Consider the following 20,813-nt stretch of genomic DNA (forward strand, 5'->3'; position numbering starts at 1 on the left):
GTGTTCCCTTTATTTTTTTGAGCAGTGTATAATAAACACCATCAAAGAGTAAATAAAATATTTAATAATTGCATTTGATTTGCACAGCAGCATGTCCCAGTGGAAGGAGTTGACAGTTGATATTTTGCCAGTCCTACTCTGGTGGCATGTGTTTGATTAAATTCCACACTAACATTCGTACTGCCCTTATGCGTTTCCCCACACACCACCTGGAATTATTTGACATCTTTTGCAACACATCAACTGTGTGTGATCCATAAAGTATGGAACAATGCCCTCCAAGTCAAGCTTCCACAACAACAACAAAAAGGATGTAAAAAAGGAAGTACTCTGGAGAACCACGTCTGATCATGTGACTGGCACTGTGTGTGTGTGTGTGTGTGTGTGTGTGTGTGTCAAAACCGGTATTATGCTTATCAGCGTTTGGTCAGGAAGGAAGGCATGTGACAGAGGGAGCCATGCCAGCACTTGATCACCCCGCCAGACAGCGTAAGCCTGTTTTTGATGCTTAAATGCAGGACAGGGGCAGGCCGGATCACAGATTTCACAGGCCAGTCAGATGAGGGCTTGTGGTGGGCTACTAAGCCTTGTGCCATTTAACTCTCTTCATCACCCTAGATGTCCCATGTCCATGGATAAAGATGGGGTGAGGCTGTGAATATCAACAGTGAAGTATGGTTTGATTCATTAGTGATGGTTAGCTAAGGGGAGTAGGCCTACAATGGCCTAGTATGTTGCTGTTAGCAACATCAAGCTGACTGAATAAATGTCTGATGAGGTAACTACAGTGTCAATTTGTCAGAGCTTTAATGTGATCACATGAGAACCGTATTCATCACAGCCTTGATAAGCCTATACATTTCCCTGTTTGGCCTTGGGTTTGTTGGACCTCTAAAACTGACATTCAAATGTGTGGGTCTCTACATGCGCGTGTTTTATATGCCAAAAAAGTATGACATGAAACAGGAGTCAAGACAGGAATGTACTGAGTGTGGGAACCACTTGATCAACCATCTTCCCACCAAGGGTACACAGGGGTTCACATGTCCCTTCAGAGTCTCTGGCCATTGCAAAAACAAAACCATTCCTCAATACCCTAGGACAGTGGTTCCCAAACTGTGGGGTCCCCCCCAAATTTGTTGGATGTATTTATTTGGTGTTTGTTTTGGTTGTGTTTCAGATGATTTTGTGCCCAATAGAAATGAATGGTAAATAATGTAGTGTCATTTTGGAGTCATTTTTATTGTAAACAATAATATTAACTGTTTCTGAATACTTTACTTTAATGTGGATGTACCATGATTATGGATAATACTGATTGAATAGTGAATAATGATGAGTGAGAAAGTTAGACACACATATCATACCCCCACAACCAAAACAAACAGTCATAAGCTTGATGTAGTCATTGCATGCTAGGAATATGGGACCAAATACTTACTTCTTTTACTACTTTAATACACATTTATGTGAATTTGTCTCAATACTTGTGCTCCCCTAAAATGGGGGAACTATGTACAAAAAAGTGCTCTAATTTCTAAACTGTTCACCGAAGATGGATGAAAATAGTTACATTTTCACGTACACTATGATGATGCTGAAGATGAATATGAACTTGAAAATGTTAGAAATTTCACTTGAAGTTAATACAGTCTTAAGTTGCATGGACGCCCTGGAGCGAATGCCCAGTTAGTCATACCTGCAACATGCAGAAGCAGTCCATGTAGCTGAGTTAGAGAAAACGGTAGTCTCTTCCCACAATATCTCCAATGTGGATGACCATATATACATCCCAAATGGCACTCTATTCTCTATTTAGTGCACTACTTTTGACACAGGGCTCAGAAGTAATGCACTAAGTAGGGAATACGGTGCCATTTGGGACGTAGACTGGATATGGCAGGGTGAGACTTATGGAAGTGGTGGATGAAGAAGACCGGGGGATGAGATAAAGGAGGAAGAGAATACCTCTCTACTCTAGTCAAGCTTGATGTTAGTTATCTTATCTACCTCTGCCATAAATCCCTTACACTGTGGTGATTGTAACTATTACCAAAACAATGCCTGTCAGGTGTTTATACTATTAACACCTGCTAACAGGTAAACTGGTTTTGAAGGATGTGGACATTAGGAAGGACAAATTCCTTTTTGTTATCTTAAGGTGTTAATATGTTGACAGAATTTTTTAAATTATATATAAAATGTGTTAAATATGGGAAGGTCAAACAAGTTCCTTGTTAGATTCATTAGGAAGTGGTAATGGCCTCCTCCCAGGTTAGGAGGCTGTAACCTTTTTAAATGACGGAAATCTCGAACATTCAGAGGAAACTGAAAGCATCTTTACCTGTGAGGAAAGTTTGGTAGAGGTAGAAGGAGTTTTTAACAGTTCCCCAAATCCCAAAACCATTTGAACATCTTATTTGACCCTATTGGAAAAAATGTTTCTGCATAAATTGGAGTCTACTGCAATGAGGGTGTAATTAAATAGAGCAGATATAACACAGAAATGTTTCAAAACATCCAAATGACTGATGATTTGTATGACAAAAGACAACCCACCCTCTGAGACAAAGGGATGGTGCAAGTGATCTGTCTTGTGTCAGGAGGGATGTAGACACTGACGCCTGGTGACATGCAGGATGTTTAGGAAGTCCACACGTGGTTAAGCCTGGTCCACTCTCTCTGTCATCAGATAGACACATGAGTTCAGATACGTTGAAATTCAGACTGACAGGAGGTCATCATGAGATTAATTAAGAGGCCCAAAATCAGTTCAGGTCTGAGGTCAAGATCTTTAAAAACCAGTCAGTTCAAGCCAGGAGCTTTAGAAACTCAAATTATGGAAATTATTATATTAAAAATGGCATTCAGATGATATTATTCTCACCCACTAACAGGTGAGTTCTTTTCAAACCGTGTTGACATTGGGAAAGGATCTGTTAGCATCTGTTGAAGGTGTTTGAGTGCCTTTGTGATTAGGAGGGTTTACCTTTTTTATTGGTCATTTCTAGTATAGGCCACTATGCCTACCTTCCACCTTGGGTGAGAATAAATGAACAAACAAAAAAGTTTATAGACCAGTATGAACTTTCTTTTGTCATGCTCTACAGACGGAGAATATGAGTTTAGGTTGGTTAAAACTGTTGAAATGTCAGATGTTGCTGTGAATCATATTACCTGGAGATGGGTATAAAACTGGGTTTGAAGCTTAGAGCCTACATGCTGTTGCACACACTCAATCACATTCTGGCTATGTTTATACAGACAGCCCAATTCTGAGCTTTTTCCATTTATTGTTTTTTTGAACAATCAGATCAGCTCTTTCTACAAATTTGGGCAAAATATCAGAATTGGGATGCCTGTGTAGATGCAGTCTCTGTAATGTATCACCTGACTGGGAATACAGATATGCATCTGTTGGTCACAGATACCTTTAAAAAAAAGGTAGGAGCGTGGATCAGAAAACCAGTCAGTATCTGGTATGCCCACCATTTGCCTCACATTGTCCGACTCCTCTTCAATGGTTGTGGTTGTGTGGATATTGGCAGGAACTGGAAATGACTGTCATATATGTTGATCCAGGGCCTCCCAAACATGCACAATGGGTGTCATGTCTGGTGAGTGTGCAGGCCATGGAAGAACTGGGACATTTTCATTTCAGCTTCCAGGAATTGTGTACAGATCCTTGCGACATGGGGCCGTGCATTATCATGCTGAAACACAAGGTGATGGCGGTGGATGAATGTCACGACAATGGGCCTCAGGATCTCGTCACGGTATCTCTGTGCATTCAAATTGCCATTGCTAGAATGCAATTGTGTTCATTGGCCATAGCTTATGCCCGCCCATACCATAACCCATACCATGCTAAATTCTCTAAAATGAGATTGGAGGCAGCTTATGGTAGAGAAATGAACATTAAATTATCTGGCAACAGCTGGACATTACTGCAGTCAGCATACCAATTGCACGCTCCCTTCAAAACTTCAGACATCTGTGGCATTGTGTTGTGTGACAAAACTGCACATTTTAGAGGGGCCTTTTATTGTCCCCAGCACAAGGTGCACCTGTATAATGATCATGTTTATGCAGCTTCTTGTCAGTTGGATGGATTATCTTGGCAAAGGAGAAATGCTCACTAACAGGGATGTAAACAAATGTACAGTATGCAGACAATTTGAGAAATAAGCTTTTGTGCATATGTGTTTCTCACCAATTCCACCCCTGCCACACAGAAAGAGTCCTAAACTTCTAAATAATTCCTTTTTATAATTTAAAATGTGGTGTGTAGGTCAAATAAGTTGTCTTGAGGGTCCATTTGAATCAATTTAGGGAAAGTAGTAGTCAGTTGTACAACTGAAATGTGTGTTCTGCATTTTGCCTTAATCGACGGCACAGGGGAACAGTGGGTTAAATGCCTTGCTCAGGGGAAGAACGATATAATTTTACTTTGTCAGGTCAGGGATTCAATCCAATAACCACTGGCCCAACACCCTAACAACTAGGCTACCTGCTGCCCCAATAAGATAACCTTCACAGATTTACACCCTTCCACTGGTCTCTTTTGGTCCAGAGCATTTCACAACAATTTACACGTGTTGTTGTCCTTGTTCTTCTGTCTGTCCTCTGCCAGTCTTTGTCAGTCTGACTCAGAATTCACAACTGCAACAGAAAAGGTGACAGATTCATATGTTGGGCTTCATCTTCATTTTCTGACCTGGGACCTCATTTGCTAAATTTGCTTAGTTCTTATACAATTAGGTCTGAAAATGTGATTTTGCGTTAAATGTTGTGATTTACACACACACACACACACACCATCCCCAGCGTGTCGGGAGGCGTGGCTTGAACGATATAAACACAGCGGTTCCACTCTGAGAGCCCTCACTTAACTTCAAGACCGGCATTATCTAAATTTCTTTGGACTTTCAAATCATATTCTGGCGAGTGTCAAGGACCTTCAACACTTTCCATTCAGTTAAGGTGTAGGTGTATATTGGTTGACACTACATATTCTTGAATCTTGTCTAGAGCTGCAATAAACCAGACAGCGTTCCAAACAAAAGCCACTGAATGACTTGGCTATAGCCGACAGCCTACATGCATTGTTTTTATCTAGCTATAGCTTGATTTAGTACATTTTTATTGGTGCCCAGTTAAACTGTGTCTATAGCTATGAATAAATCTAAGCTAGCAATCGGACTTTTAGTCGTTGGCACTCTGACGGTAGTTTTTGGAACAGTTATAGTTTTCGTTGGACCAATCATTATCGACAACCAAATAGTCAAGGTAAGTGGAAATTCAATTAAAATATTGTTTTTACCTATAGGTTTTTAATAATTTAAAAACCTCTAACGCAACGCCATTAATATTTCTCCTGGTCAGTCAAGACTAACGTATAGCGAAGTGCCTATAATGAACCTGACGTACACATTGGTGATTGATTTAATTAATTAGTTATTAAAATGAGGTTGATCCAGCCGGAGACATTACATACATGTAACAAAACAAAAAAAGTCGAGCAAGACAGACTGATACATCACAAACTCAATGCAATTAAAAACAGTAGCCATTTACAGCAATTTACAACGATATCAATTAACAATTTTACTACAAGTTGAGTTTAATTGTTCATTTGGTTTTGAGGGAGATTTAAAAATATGTATTCACATTTTATTATTGAGCTGGAACAAAATTTAGCATTCCTTGATTTGATATTTTAATGATTAAAATGAAATATGTGCACGTTCGTGTCAAATAGGTTATATCTTCTCTTAGTTTTAACAAGCAGAAACGTAAAGCAAAATAGTATGCACAATATTGTAAGAAGGTATATAATCACGAAGGAACTAGCCAAACATCTCATTCCAAAATCATGGGCACTATATAGGGTTGGTGCCTCCTTTTGCTGCTATAACAGCCTCCACTCTTCTGGGAAGACTTTCAACTAAATGTTGGAGCATTGCTGTGGGGACTTGCTTCCATTCAGCCACGCGCATTAGTGAGGTCGGCCACTGATGTTTGGGGATTAGGTTTAGCTCGCAGTTGGCGTTCCAATGCGGTTGAGGTCAGGGCTCTGCAGGCCAGTCAAGTTCTTCCACACCAATCTCGACAAACCATTTCTATATGACTTTGCTTTGTGCACTGGGGCATTTTCATGCTGAAACAGGAAAAGACCTTCCCCAAACTGAACAGAATTGTCTAGAATGTCATTGTATGCTGTAGCTTTAAGTTTTCCTTTCACTGGACCTAAAGGGCCTAGCCTGAACCATGCCTATCCATGAGGCAGGTAGCATTCTCCTGGCATCCGCCTAACCCAAATTCGTCCGTCGTACTGCCAGATGGTGAAGCGTGATTAGTCACTCGAGAGAACGAGTTTCCACTGCTCCAGAGTCCAATGGCGTAGAGCTTTACATCACTCTAGCCGATGCTTGCCATTGCGCATGGTGATCTTCGGCTTGTGTGCGACTGCTTGGCCATGGAAACCCATTTCATTAAGCTCCTGATGAACAGTTCATGTGCTGACGTTGCTTCAAGAGGCAGTTTCTAACTCTGTAGTGAGTGTTGCAACCGAGGACAGACAATGTTTAAGCGCAACAGCACTCGGCAGTCCCGTTCTGTGAGCTTGTTTGGCCTACTGCTTCACGGCTGAGCCGTTGTTGCTCATAGACTTTTCCACTTGATAATAACACTTACATTTGACCTGGGCAGCTCTAGCAGAGCAGATATTTGACGAACTGACTTGTTGGAAAGGTGGCTTCCTATGACAGTCCCACATTGAAAGTCATTGAGCTCTTCAGTAAAGCCATTCTATTGCCAATGTTTGTCTATGCAGATTGCATGGCAGTGTGCTCTATTTTATATACCTGTCAGCAACTGGTGTGGCTGAAATATCCGAATCCACTAATTTGAAGGTGTTTGATTCCCACATGGGTCACACACTGAATATGGGCTTCTGTCAGTGAGCCCCTCCCACAGAGTATAGAATGAGCTGTCGTACTGCACGCTATGTATATTCATGTGTACATATGTTGTTTTGTATGGTAGTTAAATCATTGTCTTCTCCTCAGAACTTAGTGATAGACCCTAAGAATGAGATGTCCTACACCATGTGGAAGGATGTCCCTGTCCCCTTCTTCATGACTGTCTATTTCTTCAATGTCCTGAACCCTACTGAAGTCCTGGCTGGAGAGAAACCCATGGTGGAGCAGAGAGGACCTTATGTATACAGGTAGGCCTTCACACCTGACATCTTACCCCAGCTCTCTAACCCTTAACACTGACCTATTGCAGAACAGAGGGCCCTTCACCCCTGACCTCTAATCTCTTACCCTTAGGCCTACCTGTATCCCATGGTGGATTAGAATGTAAAGAAATAAGTTGATCAACATCTTAATCTGAACGATCTGTTGCATGAGCCTCATTGCTTTTAAACTTTTTGGGGGATGTAGCCTAAGCCTACTGGTTATATGAATTTTGGAGGATTCATTCCACAACTGTCCCAGAGTGTGTTGGGATAGGCTATTTCTTTCTCGCACAGAACACCAAGCTGACCAATAAAATAGGTGATCCTTTGTGCTATGGGGGATAGTAGATCGACGTAGGCTATTGATTTTTCTTTTTATTACTACTCCTGTTGGCTGAGGAAAAGTAAATGTTGACAGTTATTCTAACAGGCTGTGTGTGGGTTTCAAGTTCGGGGAAGTTAATTCTCACCACCTTTATAATAAAGCATTCCATGCATCCTTGCATTTACAGACTTCTGTAAGATGGCCTACTATCCCTCATTTTTATTTTTTTCCCCACCTTTATTTAACCATGTAGGCAAGTTGAGAACAAGTTCTTATTTACAACTGCGACCTGGCCAAGATAAAGCACAGCATTTCGACACATACAACAACAGAGTTACACATGGAATAAACAAACATACAGTAGAAAAAAGAAGCTAATCTATATACAGTGAGTGCAAATGAGGTAAGATAAGGGAGGTAAGGCAATAAATAGGTCATGGTGGCGAAGTAATTACAATATAGCAATTAAACACTTGTATGGTAGATGTGCAGAAGATGAATGTGCAAGTAGAGATACTGTGGTGCAAAGGTGCAAGATGCATAAATAAATACAGAATGGAGATGAGGTAGTTGGATGGGCTGTTGACAGATGGGCTATGTGCAGTGATCTGTGAGCTCCTCTGACAGCTGGTGCTTAAAGCTAGTGAGGATGATATGAGTGAGGCTATTTTATAAATGACATCACCGAAGTCGAGGATCGGTAGGATGGTCAGTTTTACGAGGGTATGTTTGGCAACATATGTGAAGGATGCTTTGTTGTGAAATAGGAAGCCGATTCTAGATTTACTTTTGGATTGGTGATGCTTAATGTCAGTCTGGAAGGAGGTTTACAGTCTAGCCAGAAACCTAGGTATTTGTAGTTGTCCACATATTCTAAGTCAGAACTGCCCAGAGTAATGATGCTGGCAGGTGGGGGCAGTGATCGGTTGAAGAGCATGCATTTAGTTTTACTTGCATTTAAGAGAAGTTGGAGGCCACGGGAAGAAAGTTGTGTAGCATTGAAGCTCGACTGGAGGTTAGTTAAGTATCCAGAGAAGGGCCAGAAGTATACAGAATGGTGTCGTCTGCTTAGAGGTGGATCAGAGAATCGCCAGCTGCAAGAGCCACATCATTGATGTATACAGAGAAGAGTCGGCCTGAGAATTGAACCCTGTGGCACCCCCTTAGACTGCCAGAGGTCCGCACAACAGGCCCTCCGATTTGACACACTGAACTCTATCAGAGAAGTAGTTGGTGAACCAGGCGAGGCAATCATTTGAGAAACCAAGGCTGTTGCGTCTGCCAATAAGAATGTGGTGAGTGACAGTCGAAAGCCTTGGCGATGAATACGGCTGCACAGTAATGTCTCTTATCGATGGCGGTTATGATATTGTTTAGAACCTTGAGTGTGGCTGAGGTGCACCCATGACCAGCTCTGAAACCAGATTGCATAGCGGAGAAGGTACGGTTGGATTCGAAATGGTCGGTAATCTGTTAACTTGGCTTTCAAAGATCTTAGAAAGGCAGGGTAGGATAGATATAGGTCTGTAACAGTTTGGGTCTAGAGTGTCCCCCTTCTGAAGAGGGGCATGACCGCGGCAGCTTTCCAATCTTTGGCGATCTCAGACGATACGAAAGAGATTGAACGGGCTACTGATAGGGGTTGCAACAATTTCGGCAGATCATTTTAGAAAGAAAGGATCCAGATTGTCTACCCCGGCTGATTTGTGGGGTCCAGATTTTGCAGCTCTTTCAGAACATCAGCTATCTGGATTTGGGTGAAGGAGAAATGGGGAGGCTTGGGGAGTTGCTCTGGGGAGTGCAGGGCTGTTGACCGGGGTAAGGGTAGCCAGGTGAAAAGCATGACCAGCTGTAGAGAAGTGCTTATTGGAATTGTCAATTATAGTGGATTTATTGGTTGTGACAGTGTTTCCTAGCCTCAGAGCAGTGGGCAGCGTTTAGTGTCCCAGAACTTTTTTGAGTTTGTGCTACAGAATGCAAATTTCTGCTTGGAAAAAAATAGCCTTAGCTTTCCTAACTGCCTGTGTATATTGGTTCCTAACTTCCCTGAAAAGTTGCATATCACGGGGGCTATTCGATACTAAGAACGCCACAGGATGTTTTTGTGCTGGTCAAGGGCAGTCAGGTCTGGAGAGAACCAAGGGCTATATCTGTTCCTGGTTATTTTTTGAATGGGGCATACTTATTTAAGATGGTGAGGAAGGCACTTTTAAAGAATGACCAGGCATCCTCCACTGACGGGATGAGGTCAATATCCTTCCAGGATACCTGGGCCAGGTCGATTAGAAAGGCCTGCTAATGTGATTGGATATTTAGGCTAACAATATACCTCAATTACTGTTCATGCAAAATACTGTTCAATGCAGTGAGGAGTGGCTTAGAGTAGGTAGGCTATAGGGGTTATCACAGGAAAATATAGTTTACTTAATTATGACTGAAGACATTATTACAGTTTTTAACAGGCAAGGGAAACCACACTGGCACAAGGCGATCAAAAATGATAAAGAACAGCTCTGGCAGCTTTACTGTAAGTTCTGCACACAGTCATTTTCTGATCCAACAAAAGCATCTGCAATATACATGTGACCCATGACACAACCAAAACAACTTACTGTATTTCTGTCAGGATGCAGTGTCCTGTCGATGGAATTCGAGCCTTGCTCTCTATATGTGATTACTGCATGGTTAAAACATTTTGCTGACTGCTCTGTGCAACGTATCCACCTCTATATCCAAGATACGGGGCGCACCTAGGAGGGTTGTTTTTCTTGGCTGAAGTATTGACATCAGTCAAATGCTTCTTCTGTTTTTGCTTACTGACGACATGCCCTCTGCTTGACAATTTCTTCCTGTTACCGGTCACGGCATTTAACATGTGTCCTTCTCGCAGAGAGAAGAACATACAAGTATAGAGGAAGGGATGAGCGGAGGGGTAGAGTGGGTGATGGCCTTGTCCCCTTTTTTAGGAGGGGGAACATTAGTGCTCCTGACACTGGGAGGGTCTTGATTGGTTTTACTCGCCTCTTGCCGACTCGCCTGCTTTTCTAAAATGTTAAAAGTAATCGAGGCAAGGAAATGTGGAAACATGCGTTTTGTATGAAATTAGACTCTACTTCTCAATCACGTGTTATGAGGCAAAGTATTCAGATGTAGCGAAAACAGTTCAGAAATTAACACTAACTTTATAAAGATTAATTTTACATAATAATTCTGACCTTTTGCTATGAGACTCAAATTGAGCTCAGGCGATATCCTATTTCCAATGATCATCCTTGGTCCTTCTACAACTTGATTGGAGTCCACCTGGGGTAAATTTAAATTGATTGGATATGATTTGTAAAGGCACATTCCTGTCTTTGAGGTCCCACAGTTGACCATGCATGTCAGAACAAAAACCAAGCCATGAGGTTGAAGGAATTGTCCGTAGAGCTCTGAGAAAGGATTGTCGGCACAGATCTGGGGAAGGGTACCCCAAAAAATTCTGCAGCACTGAAGGTCCCCAAGAACACAGTGGCCTCCATTCTTAAATGGAAGAAATTTGGAACCACCAAGACTCTTCCTAGAGCTGGCCGCTCGGCCAAACTGAGCAACGGTGAAAAGGGCCTTGGTCAGGGAGGTGACTCTGACAGAGCTTCAGAATTTCTCTATGGAGATGGGAGAACCTTTCAGAAGGACAATCATCTCTGCACCACTCCACCAATCAGGCCTTTATGGTAGTGGCCAGACGGAAGCCACTCCTCAGTAAAAGCCACACGAGAGCCCGCTTGGAGTTTGCCAAAAGGCACCTAAAGGACTCTCAGACCATGAAACAAGATTCTCTGGTCTGATGAAACCAAGATTGAACTCTTTGGCCTGAATGCCAAGCGTCATGTCTGGAGGAAACAACATGGTACCATCCCTGCGGTGAAGCATGGTGGTGGCAGCATCATGCTATGGGGATGTTTTTCAGCGGCTGGGACTGGGAGACTAGTCAGGATAAAGGGAAAGATGAATGGAGCAAAGTACAGAGGTCCTTGATGAAACCCTGCTCCAGAGTGCTCAGGACCTCAGACTGGGGTGAAGATTCACCTTCTAACAGGACCACAACATTAAGCACACAGCCAAAACCATGCAGGAGTGGCTTCGGGATAAGTCTCTGAATGCCCTTGTGTGGCCCAGCCAGAGCCCGGACCCCAATCGAATGTCTCTGGCAAGACCTGAAGATAGCTGTGCAGCGACACTCCCCATCCAACATGACAGAGCATAAGAGAATCTGCAGAGAAGAATTTGAGAAACTCCCCAAATACAGGTGTGCCATGCTTGTAGCGTCATACCGAAGAAGACTCTATCTGTGATCGCTGACAAAGGTTCTTCAACATAGTACTGAGTAAAGGATCTGAATATGTTTGTAGATATTTCTTGTTTTTGTATACATTTGCAAAAATGTCAACCTGTTTTTGCTTTGTCATGTGTTATTGTGTGCAGATTGAAGTGGAAAAAATATTTTAGAATAAGGCTGTAACAAAATGTGGAAAGTCGAGGGTTCTGAATACTTTCAGAATGCGCTGTACATGGGTGGAATCCCAAAATAACTAAAGTTATAAACAAAATTAGCTAGTTGTGCAATACATTTTATAAGTAAAAGGATAAGGAGCATATTGTTTTCAAATGTGTGCGTGCTCTTCTCCAAGAAAGCACCACACCCCTTTTTTGAATCGGCTGTTATCTGCCGGGAGGATAGTCTTGTGCTTCCTCTGCTGAAGGGCCATTTTATGCATCTGGAATTTGTTATTTTATTAGTATCCCCATTAGCTGTTGCAAAAGCAGCAGCTACTCTTCCTGGGGTCCACACAAAATATGAAACATAATACAGAACATTAATAGTCAAGAACAGCTCATGGACAGAACTACATCCATTTTCTTTAAAGGCACATGTATCCTACATATCAATACATACACACAAACTAGGTCAAATAGAGGAGAGGCGTTGTGCTGTGATGTGTTGCTGTATAGTTTTTCTTTTAAACCAGGTTTGTTTATTTGAGCAATATGAGATGCAACGGAGTTCCATGCAGTAATGGCGCTATATAATACCTTACGCCTTCTTGAATTTGTTCTGGATTTGGGGACTGTGAAAATACCCCTGGCGGCATGTGTGGTGGGGTAAGTGTGTCAGAGCTGTGTGTAAGTTGACTATGCAAACAATTTGGGATTTTCAACACGTTCATGTTTCTTTCAAAAAGTGATGCTGTCAGTCTCAACTCATAGCCAAGAGATTGGCATGCATAGTATTTATATCAGCCCTCTGATTACAATGAAGAGCAAGAACATTTCTTCCCCTGTCACTCAATTGAAGGTTCATGGCTGTAGTTTAGTGTCAGCTGTGTGACTCGGAGCCCTGTGGGGCCAAATGCATAGCATTCTTCTCATCCTTTCACCCTAGGAGCGAGGGATGAGGAGGAGGGCACTCGCTTTTCCTAGTGTAAGGGGATGATGGTGTAGACTCGACCCCTATTTTATGGTCTCCCTCTTCCCACTCTCCTGCCTCTCCTCCCTCTTGCTTTTTCTCACTGTCTCTTGCAGTTTTTTGTTGTCATGAATCTTGCTCTGGAGGCAGCTCTGCAGAATGGTCACTAGCGGGCACAGCCACAAAGTCATATAATCGTATTTTAACCTGAACTACACTGCTAACCCTAATGCCTAACCTTTACATTTTTACAATATGGCCTATTTTGACTTTGCAGCTGGCCCATCTAGTGGCAATTGCTCAGTTCTGCCTCAAGGACAAGACTCATCCCAATAAAAGCAGATTTAAAAAAAAATAAAAAAAGAGAATTAAAAAATAATATGGTCAATCTGGTCTCTGTATTGGCAATACAGCATTTACTGCGATGTGGCCTTCGCAGAAGTCAAGGGCATTCATACCTCTTGTGCTTCGCAGAGCTGTTGTCAAGGTAGTGAGTTTGTTTGTACAGGATGTACCGCCCTCACCTACCGTCAACCAATCATGTCAATACGGAGCTATACAGAGCCTTCCGCATTGTTACAAAACTTCGGAGGTGCAAAGCGATGTGGTATAGAGCTTGATTTGGCCCCCGCGAGCCTTCCGACGGCGCCACAATTGAGTCACCCTCCATACGGAGCCTCCACCCACATTTCCTGATCAAGCATACATGGTCTTTAATAAATGTCAACCAGCCTTTCTCTGTCTCTTAGCTTCTCAGTCACCCCTGTCTATCGTATGCTCTGAACCCCTTTCCTTATTGATCTGGCCTCTTTCACCCAATAACAGAGACTGTAGATGGTTACGTTTTCAAACGTAAGTCTTCTTTCTCTCTACCGTTCCTCCCCTTCTCTTTATACTCTAACAACTTCTCTCAAGTCCTCTCCTGTTTTTGTCTCTGTAAGCTAATTGGAGCCAGTCTCAGTGGAATCCCCTCGGTAGTTAATAAGCCAAACAGTAATGAACCAGTACTGTTGTGCTGATGTGAAAGTATTTGCCCCCTTTCTAATTTTCTTTACTTTAGCCACATTTTGGATACTGAATTATCAGATCTTCAACCAAACCCTAATATTAGATAAAAGGAACCAAAGTTAAGAAATAACACAATAATTACATATTTCATAAACAAAGTTATGCAACACCAATGCCCCTGTGTGTAAAAAGTAATTGCTCCCTTACACTCAACTAACTGGTTGTGCCACCTTAAGTTGCAATGAATCCAACAACTCTTCCTGTAGTCGTTAGTTGTAGTAGTTGATCAGTCTCATGTTGCTGTGGAGGAATTTTGGCCCACTCTTCCATGTAGAACTGCTCGAACTCAGCCACATTTGTGTGTTTTCAAACATGAACTGCTCGTTTCAAGTCCTGCCACAACAGCTTCATTGGGATTAGGTCTGGACTTCAAATTTGTTGCTTTTCAGCAATGCTTGCATAATGGGACCCATGTCGTCCAAAAAGTTAGACTTTTGACTGTCCATAGAACATTCTGTCCGTAGTACATTCTCCCAAGAGTCTTGATGATCTTCCAGGTGCTTTCTGGCAAACTTAAGTAAACTTTTTTGAATGAAATGTGTCCCATTTATGTTTGGTGAAAACAAAATGCTGCATTCCACAGTAAGAACCTCATACCAACAGTCAAGCATGGTGGTTGTAGTGTGACGGTTTGGGGATGTTTTGCTGCCTCAGGACCTGGTTGCTTTTATTAAGGTAATTCGTCCATGAATTCTGCTCTGTATCAGAGACTTCTATAGCAGGATGTCAGGCCACCCGTCTGTGAGCTGAAGTGCAGCTGGGTCATGCAGCAAGACAATGATCCAAAACACCCAATCAAGTCTTCATCAAAATGGTTAAAAATCAACAGATTTGAAGTTTTGGAATGTCCAGACCTAATCCCAATTGCGATGTGGCAGGTCTTGAAATGAGCAGTTCATTCTTGAAAACCCACAAATGTAATTGGGCAATTACTTTTTCACACAGGGGAGTTGGGTGTTGCATAACTGTTAGTTAAATAAGTTAAAGTATACTTTTTGTTATTTGTAAACTTATCTAATGTTTTGGTTGAACATCCGATAACATTCGGTATCATAAATATGCAAAAATAGAGAATCAGAAAGGGGGCAAATACTTGGTTAATGCAATCCTGTGTGCTGGAAGAACAGTATGTAACGACTGGCAGTGGGAGTCCTCCAGGAACGAGAACTCCTGGTCCAGCCTCGGTCCCTGGAACCTTAACCATCTGAGGGAGCGGTCGTTAGCTGAAACCTATGTAATCACTTCTAAAGTGCTAACCTAAAGACAATGTACACTCTGGCTTCTCTGGGTCCAACAGTCAAACTGTGGCTCTTAGCCTGTACATAGAACACTATCTATCTATATATATATATATAAAAAATCTATGTCAATTGGCAACTCCCAATGAGGAGTTGGGGGAAGTGTGTGTATGGGGGGGGTCATTTTTGGGTTAGATGGCTAGTGCTTAGCCTGTGTGTGTGTGTTCTGGAGGTTGACTTCGGGGCAAATGGTTTCCAGTTTTTGTGGTTCAACATTCTGTGGCTCTGAGCCTGTACATGTGGACCATTGTTTAACAATTAGGTCAGTTGGGGAAAAATGGTCTCTGTGGGCTCTGTGGGGGAGTGGGCTGTGTGGGGGAGTGTATAGTCATGGTTTTTATGCTCCAAATCAGCAAGTGGGGAAGTATTGACAGGCTTTCCCCTGCAAGCTTACTCTCCTCTCTAATTTCCCCATGCTTCCTCTCTCATTTCCCCATGCTTCCTCTCTCATTTCCCCATGCTTCCTCTCATTTCCCCATGCTTCCTCTCTCATCCCGATCAGCTATTCATTCAGAGCTTCAGTCAACTAACGTACTATTCAACAATCTATAAAGTAATCATAAATGCCTTATACTAGCTGTAAAGTTTCTGTCCATTTACATCTATGGTCAGTTAGAGGTTGACCTGGGTTGTGTTTGTATGTATTTTCAGGAAGCATATTCAGAAGCAGAACATCACGTTCCATCCAAACCACACTGTGTCGTATCTTGAATACAGGAGCTACTTCTTTGAGCCCAGCATGTCAGTGGGCAATGAGTCGGATGTGGTCACCATCCCCAACATGCTGGTGTTGGTAAGACTGCACTGCAGAGTACACACACACACACACACACTCATTTATAAGAACTGGACTTCTATGTCTTTGCTCTCATCTCCCCCTCACCACCACCTCTGTCTCCCAGGGTGCAGCAGTGATGATGGAGAACTTGCCGTTCGCAGTGCGTCTGATGATCAGCGCCACCTTCAAGACCTTTAAGGAGGGTCCTTTCCTCACCAAGTCTGTAGGAAAGCTGATGTGGGGCTACGACAGCAAGCTGGTGGACTTCCTCAATAAATGGCTCCCTGGGATGCTGCCCTCCACTGGCAAGTTTGGCCTTTTTGCTGAGGTGAGTGGGTGAGCGAGAGGGTGGAGGAGAGCAAGCCATTTTAGACGGGAGGGAGGCGCGTGGGTGGGTCTTCCTATTATGTCATTCACTGACAGACCTTAAAGAGCTATTGAAAACCTGTTAGACATTTCCAGTTGTACAACAAGCCAACGTTAGCCAGGTAGGTAAGTTAGGCTAACCAGTTATCATGGCCAGAGTATGTGCCCCCACTTTTTTTTATTGTTATGATATGGGTGCTAATTTAGGGTTGCCACGTGGATGGACACTACATTACCACTTCAACACTCCATTCTAGAGGTCGACCGATTATTTTTAACGCCGATACCGATTTATTGGAGGACCAAAAAGCCGATAACGATTAATCGGACGTTTTTTAATTTTTTAATTATTATTATTATTATTATTATTATTATTATTATTTATATATACAGTGCCTTGCGAAAGTATTCGGCCCCCTTGAACTTTGCGACCTTTTGCCACATTTCAGGCTTCAAACATAAAGATATAAAACTGTATTTTTTTGTGAAGAATCAACAACAAGTGGGACACAATCATGAAGTGGAACGACATTTATTGGATATTTCAAACTTTTTTAACAAATCAAAAACTGAAAAATTGGGTGTGCAAAATTATTCAGCCCCCTTAAGTTAATACTTTGTAGCGCCACCTTTTGCTGCGATTATAGCTGTAAGTCGCTTGGGGTATGTCTATCAGTTTTGCACATCGAGAGACTGACATTTTTTCCCATTCCTCCTTGCAAAACAGCTCGAGCTCAGTGAGGTTGGATGGAGAGCATTTGTGAACAGCAGTTTTCAGTTCTTTCCACAGATTCTCGATTGGATTCAGGTCTGGACTTTGACTTGGCCATTCTAACACCTGGATATGTTTATTTTTGAACCATTCCATTGTAGATTTTGCTTTATGTTTTGGATCATTGTCTTGTTGGAAGACAAATCTCTGTCCCAGTCTCAGGTCTTTTGCAGACTCCATCAGGTTTTCTTCCAGAATGGTCCTGTATTTGGCTCCATCCATCTTCCCATCAATTTTAACCATCTTCCCTGTCCCTGCTGAAGAAAAGCAGGCCCAAACAAAGATGCTGCCACCACCATGTTTGACAGTGGGGATGGTGTGTTCAGGCTGTTGAGCTGTGTTGCTTTTACGCCAAACATAACGTTTTGCATTGTTGCCAAAAAGTTCAATTTTGGTTTCATCTGACCAGAGCACCTTCTTCCACATGTTTGGTGTGTCTCCCAGGTGGCTTGTGGCAAACTTTAAACAACACTTTTTATGGATAACTTTAAGAAATGGCTTTCTTCTTGCCACTCTTCCATAAAGGCCAGATTTGTGCAATATACGACTGATTGTTGTCCTATGGACAGAGTCTCCCACCTCAGCTGTAGATATCTGCAGTTCATCCAGAGTGATCATGGGCCTCTTGGCTGCATCTCTGATCAGTCTAGATCAGTTTAGAGGGACGGCAGGTCTTGGTAGATTTGCAGTGGTCTGATACTCCTTCCATTTCAATATTATCGCTTGCACAGTGCTCCTTGGGATGTTTAAAGCTTGGGAAATCTTTTTGTATCCAAATCCGGCTTTAAACTTCTTCACAACAGTATCTCGGACCTGCCTGGTGTGTTCCTTGTTCTTCATGATGCTCTCTGCGCTTTTAACGGACCTCTGAGACTATCACAGTGCAGGTGCATTTATACGGAGACTTGATTACACACAGGTGGATTGTATTTATCATCATTAGTCATTTAGGTCAACATTGGATCATTCAGAGATCCTCACTGAACTTCTGGAGAGAGTTTGCTGCACTGAAAGTAAAGGGGCTGAATAATTTTGCACGCCCAATTTTTCAGTTTTTGATTTGTTAAAAAAGTTTGAAATATCCAATAAATGTCGTTCCACTTCATGATTGTGTCCCACTTGTTGTTGATTCTTCACAAAAAAATACAGTTTTATATCTTTATGTTTGAAGCCTGAAATGTGGCAAAAGGTCGCAAAGTTCAAGGGGGCCGAATACTTTCGCAAGGCACTGTGTGTGTGTGTGATATATATATTTTTTTTAAATTAAATTTGTTTTTTTATTTGTAAAATTGACAATTACAACTACTGAATGAACACTTATTTTAACTTAATATAATACATCAATAAAATCAATTTAGCCTCAAATAAATTATGAAAATGTTCAATTTGGTTTAAATAATGCAGAAACAAAGTGTTGGAGAAGAAAGTAAAAATGCAATATGTGCCATGTAAGAAAGCTAATGTTTAAGTTCCTTGCTCATAACATGAGAACATATGAAAGCTGGTGGTTCCTTTTAACATGAGTCTTCAATATTTCCAGGTAAGAAGTTTTAGGTTGTAGTTATAGGACTATTTCTCTCTATACCATTTGTATTTCACATACCTTTGACTATTGGATGTTCTTATAGGCACTTTCGTATTGCCAGTGTAACAGTATAGCTTCCGTCCCTCTCCTCGCTCCTACCTGGGCTCGAACCAGGAACGCATCGACAACAGCCACCCTCGAAGCAGCGTTACCTATGCAGAGCAAGGGGAACAACCACTCCAAGTCTCAGAGCGAGTGACATTTGAAACGCTATTTTTCCGCACCCGCTAACTAGCTAGCCATTTCACATCGTTACATCAGCCTAATCTCGGGAGTTGATAGGCTTGAAGTCAAACAGCAGAGCTGCTGGCAAAACACACGAAAGTGCTGTGAATGAATGCTTACGAGCCTGCTGCTGCCTACCACCGCTCAGTGAGACTGGTCTATCAAATCATAGACTTAATTATAACAACATAACACACAGAAATGCGAGCCTTAGGTCATTAATAGTTTCCAGATTTGACCATATCATCTTGAAAACAAGACGTTTATTTCAGTGAATTACGGAATGGTTCCGTATTTTATCTAACGGGTGGCATCCATCAGTCTAAATATTCCTGTTACATTGCACAACCTTCAATGTTATGTCATAATTACGTAAAATTCTGGCAAATTAGTTTGCAATGAGCCAGGCAGCCCAAACTGTTGCATATACCCTGACTCTGCGTGCAATAAACGCAAGAGATGGGACACAATTTCACCTGGTTAATATTGCCTGGTAACCTGGATTTCTTTTAGCTAAATATGCAGGTTTTAAAATATATACTTCTGTATATTGATTTTAGAAAGGCATTGGTGTTTATGGTTAGGTACACGTTGGAGCAAAGACAGTCCTTTTTCGCGAATGCGCACTGCATCGATTATATTCAACGCAGGACACACTAGATAAACTAGTAATATCATCAACCATGTGTAGTTACAGCTATTGATTATGATTAAGTTTAATGCTAGCTAGCAACTTACCTTGGCTTCTTACTGCATTCGCGTAACAGGCGGGTTCCTCGTGAGGCAGGTGGTTAGAGCGTTGGACTAGTTTAACCGTAAGGTTGCAAGATTGAATCCCTGAGCTGACAAGGTAAAAACCTGTCGTTCTGCCCCTGAACAAGGCAGTTAACCACCGTTCCTAGGCCGTCATTGAAAATAAGAGTGTGTTCTTAACTGACTTGCCTAGTTAAATAAAGATTAAATAAAGGTGTAAAAAAACACAAAAAAAAACAGCAAAATCGGCGTTCAAAATTACTGATTTCCAATTATGAAACCTTGAAATCAGCCCTAATTAATCGGCCATTCCGATTAATCGGTCGAACCTCTACTCCATTCCCAGGGGGCAGCAGTAACCGGGGCAGGTGGTCTGCCAGGAAGTGTGGTGAAGCCTTGATAAGCACACAGGTGCGGGGTAATCAAGGTGATCGGCAATCAGTGAGAGGGATGGCCAGAAGCCTCTTGGCCTGCCAGTGGTCATTTTGTGACAATGTTACCTCTTTTTAGTTTAGGCATGCGTGTTTTTTGTTTTCTGTTGTATACATTTATTTTTTGGCATCAACTGAACAAACAATAATTGCTTGGGCTGACTGACCCAGGAGTTGAGACTGAGCTGGCCCTGGACCCAGGTAAGGTTGCTATGTCCTGGGGCACCCATTCACTGTTCTCATATTCGGACTTCTCACCTAATTGCACCATTAAGTCTGATTACAGACCACTTAGCTATGCCTAGGACAACTAGAAATAACGAGTGTAGCAAAACCAGTAGGCTGGCTAATCAGATTCATAACAATAAGAACACAAGACATGAGAATTACATTAAATTTGGTTTAACTGCAAAGTTCTCTCTCCGCCATATGGCAATGTGTAGAATTGCAGGAAATTAGCTTTTAAAAATGCTCAATTTTCTCTCAACCAACATGAGGGCTGTGAACAGTTTAGGATGGG

The 20,813-nt window shown here is 42.0% G+C and overlaps 1 protein-coding gene across 1 annotated transcript in view; it reads left to right on the forward strand.

Moving 5' to 3' along the window:
• The first annotated feature begins 4,924 nt into the window (after nt 1-4,924).
• Nucleotides 4,925-20,813, forward strand: part of LOC139408500 (scavenger receptor class B member 1-like) — a 44,478-nt gene continuing 28,589 nt past the window's right edge. Inside the window, exons 1-4 of the mRNA XM_071152470.1 lie at nt 4,925-5,289; nt 7,071-7,231; nt 16,035-16,176; nt 16,286-16,489. Coding sequence (XP_071008571.1) covers nt 5,176-5,289; nt 7,071-7,231; nt 16,035-16,176; nt 16,286-16,489 — 621 coding nt within the window. The 5' untranslated portion in view covers nt 4,925-5,175. The remainder of the gene's footprint in view (nt 5,290-7,070; nt 7,232-16,034; nt 16,177-16,285; nt 16,490-20,813) is intronic.

Source organism: Oncorhynchus clarkii, chromosome 5, assembly GCF_045791955.1.
Source record: "Oncorhynchus clarkii lewisi isolate Uvic-CL-2024 chromosome 5, UVic_Ocla_1.0, whole genome shotgun sequence".
NCBI classification, from domain to species: Eukaryota; Metazoa; Chordata; class Actinopteri; order Salmoniformes; family Salmonidae; genus Oncorhynchus; species Oncorhynchus clarkii.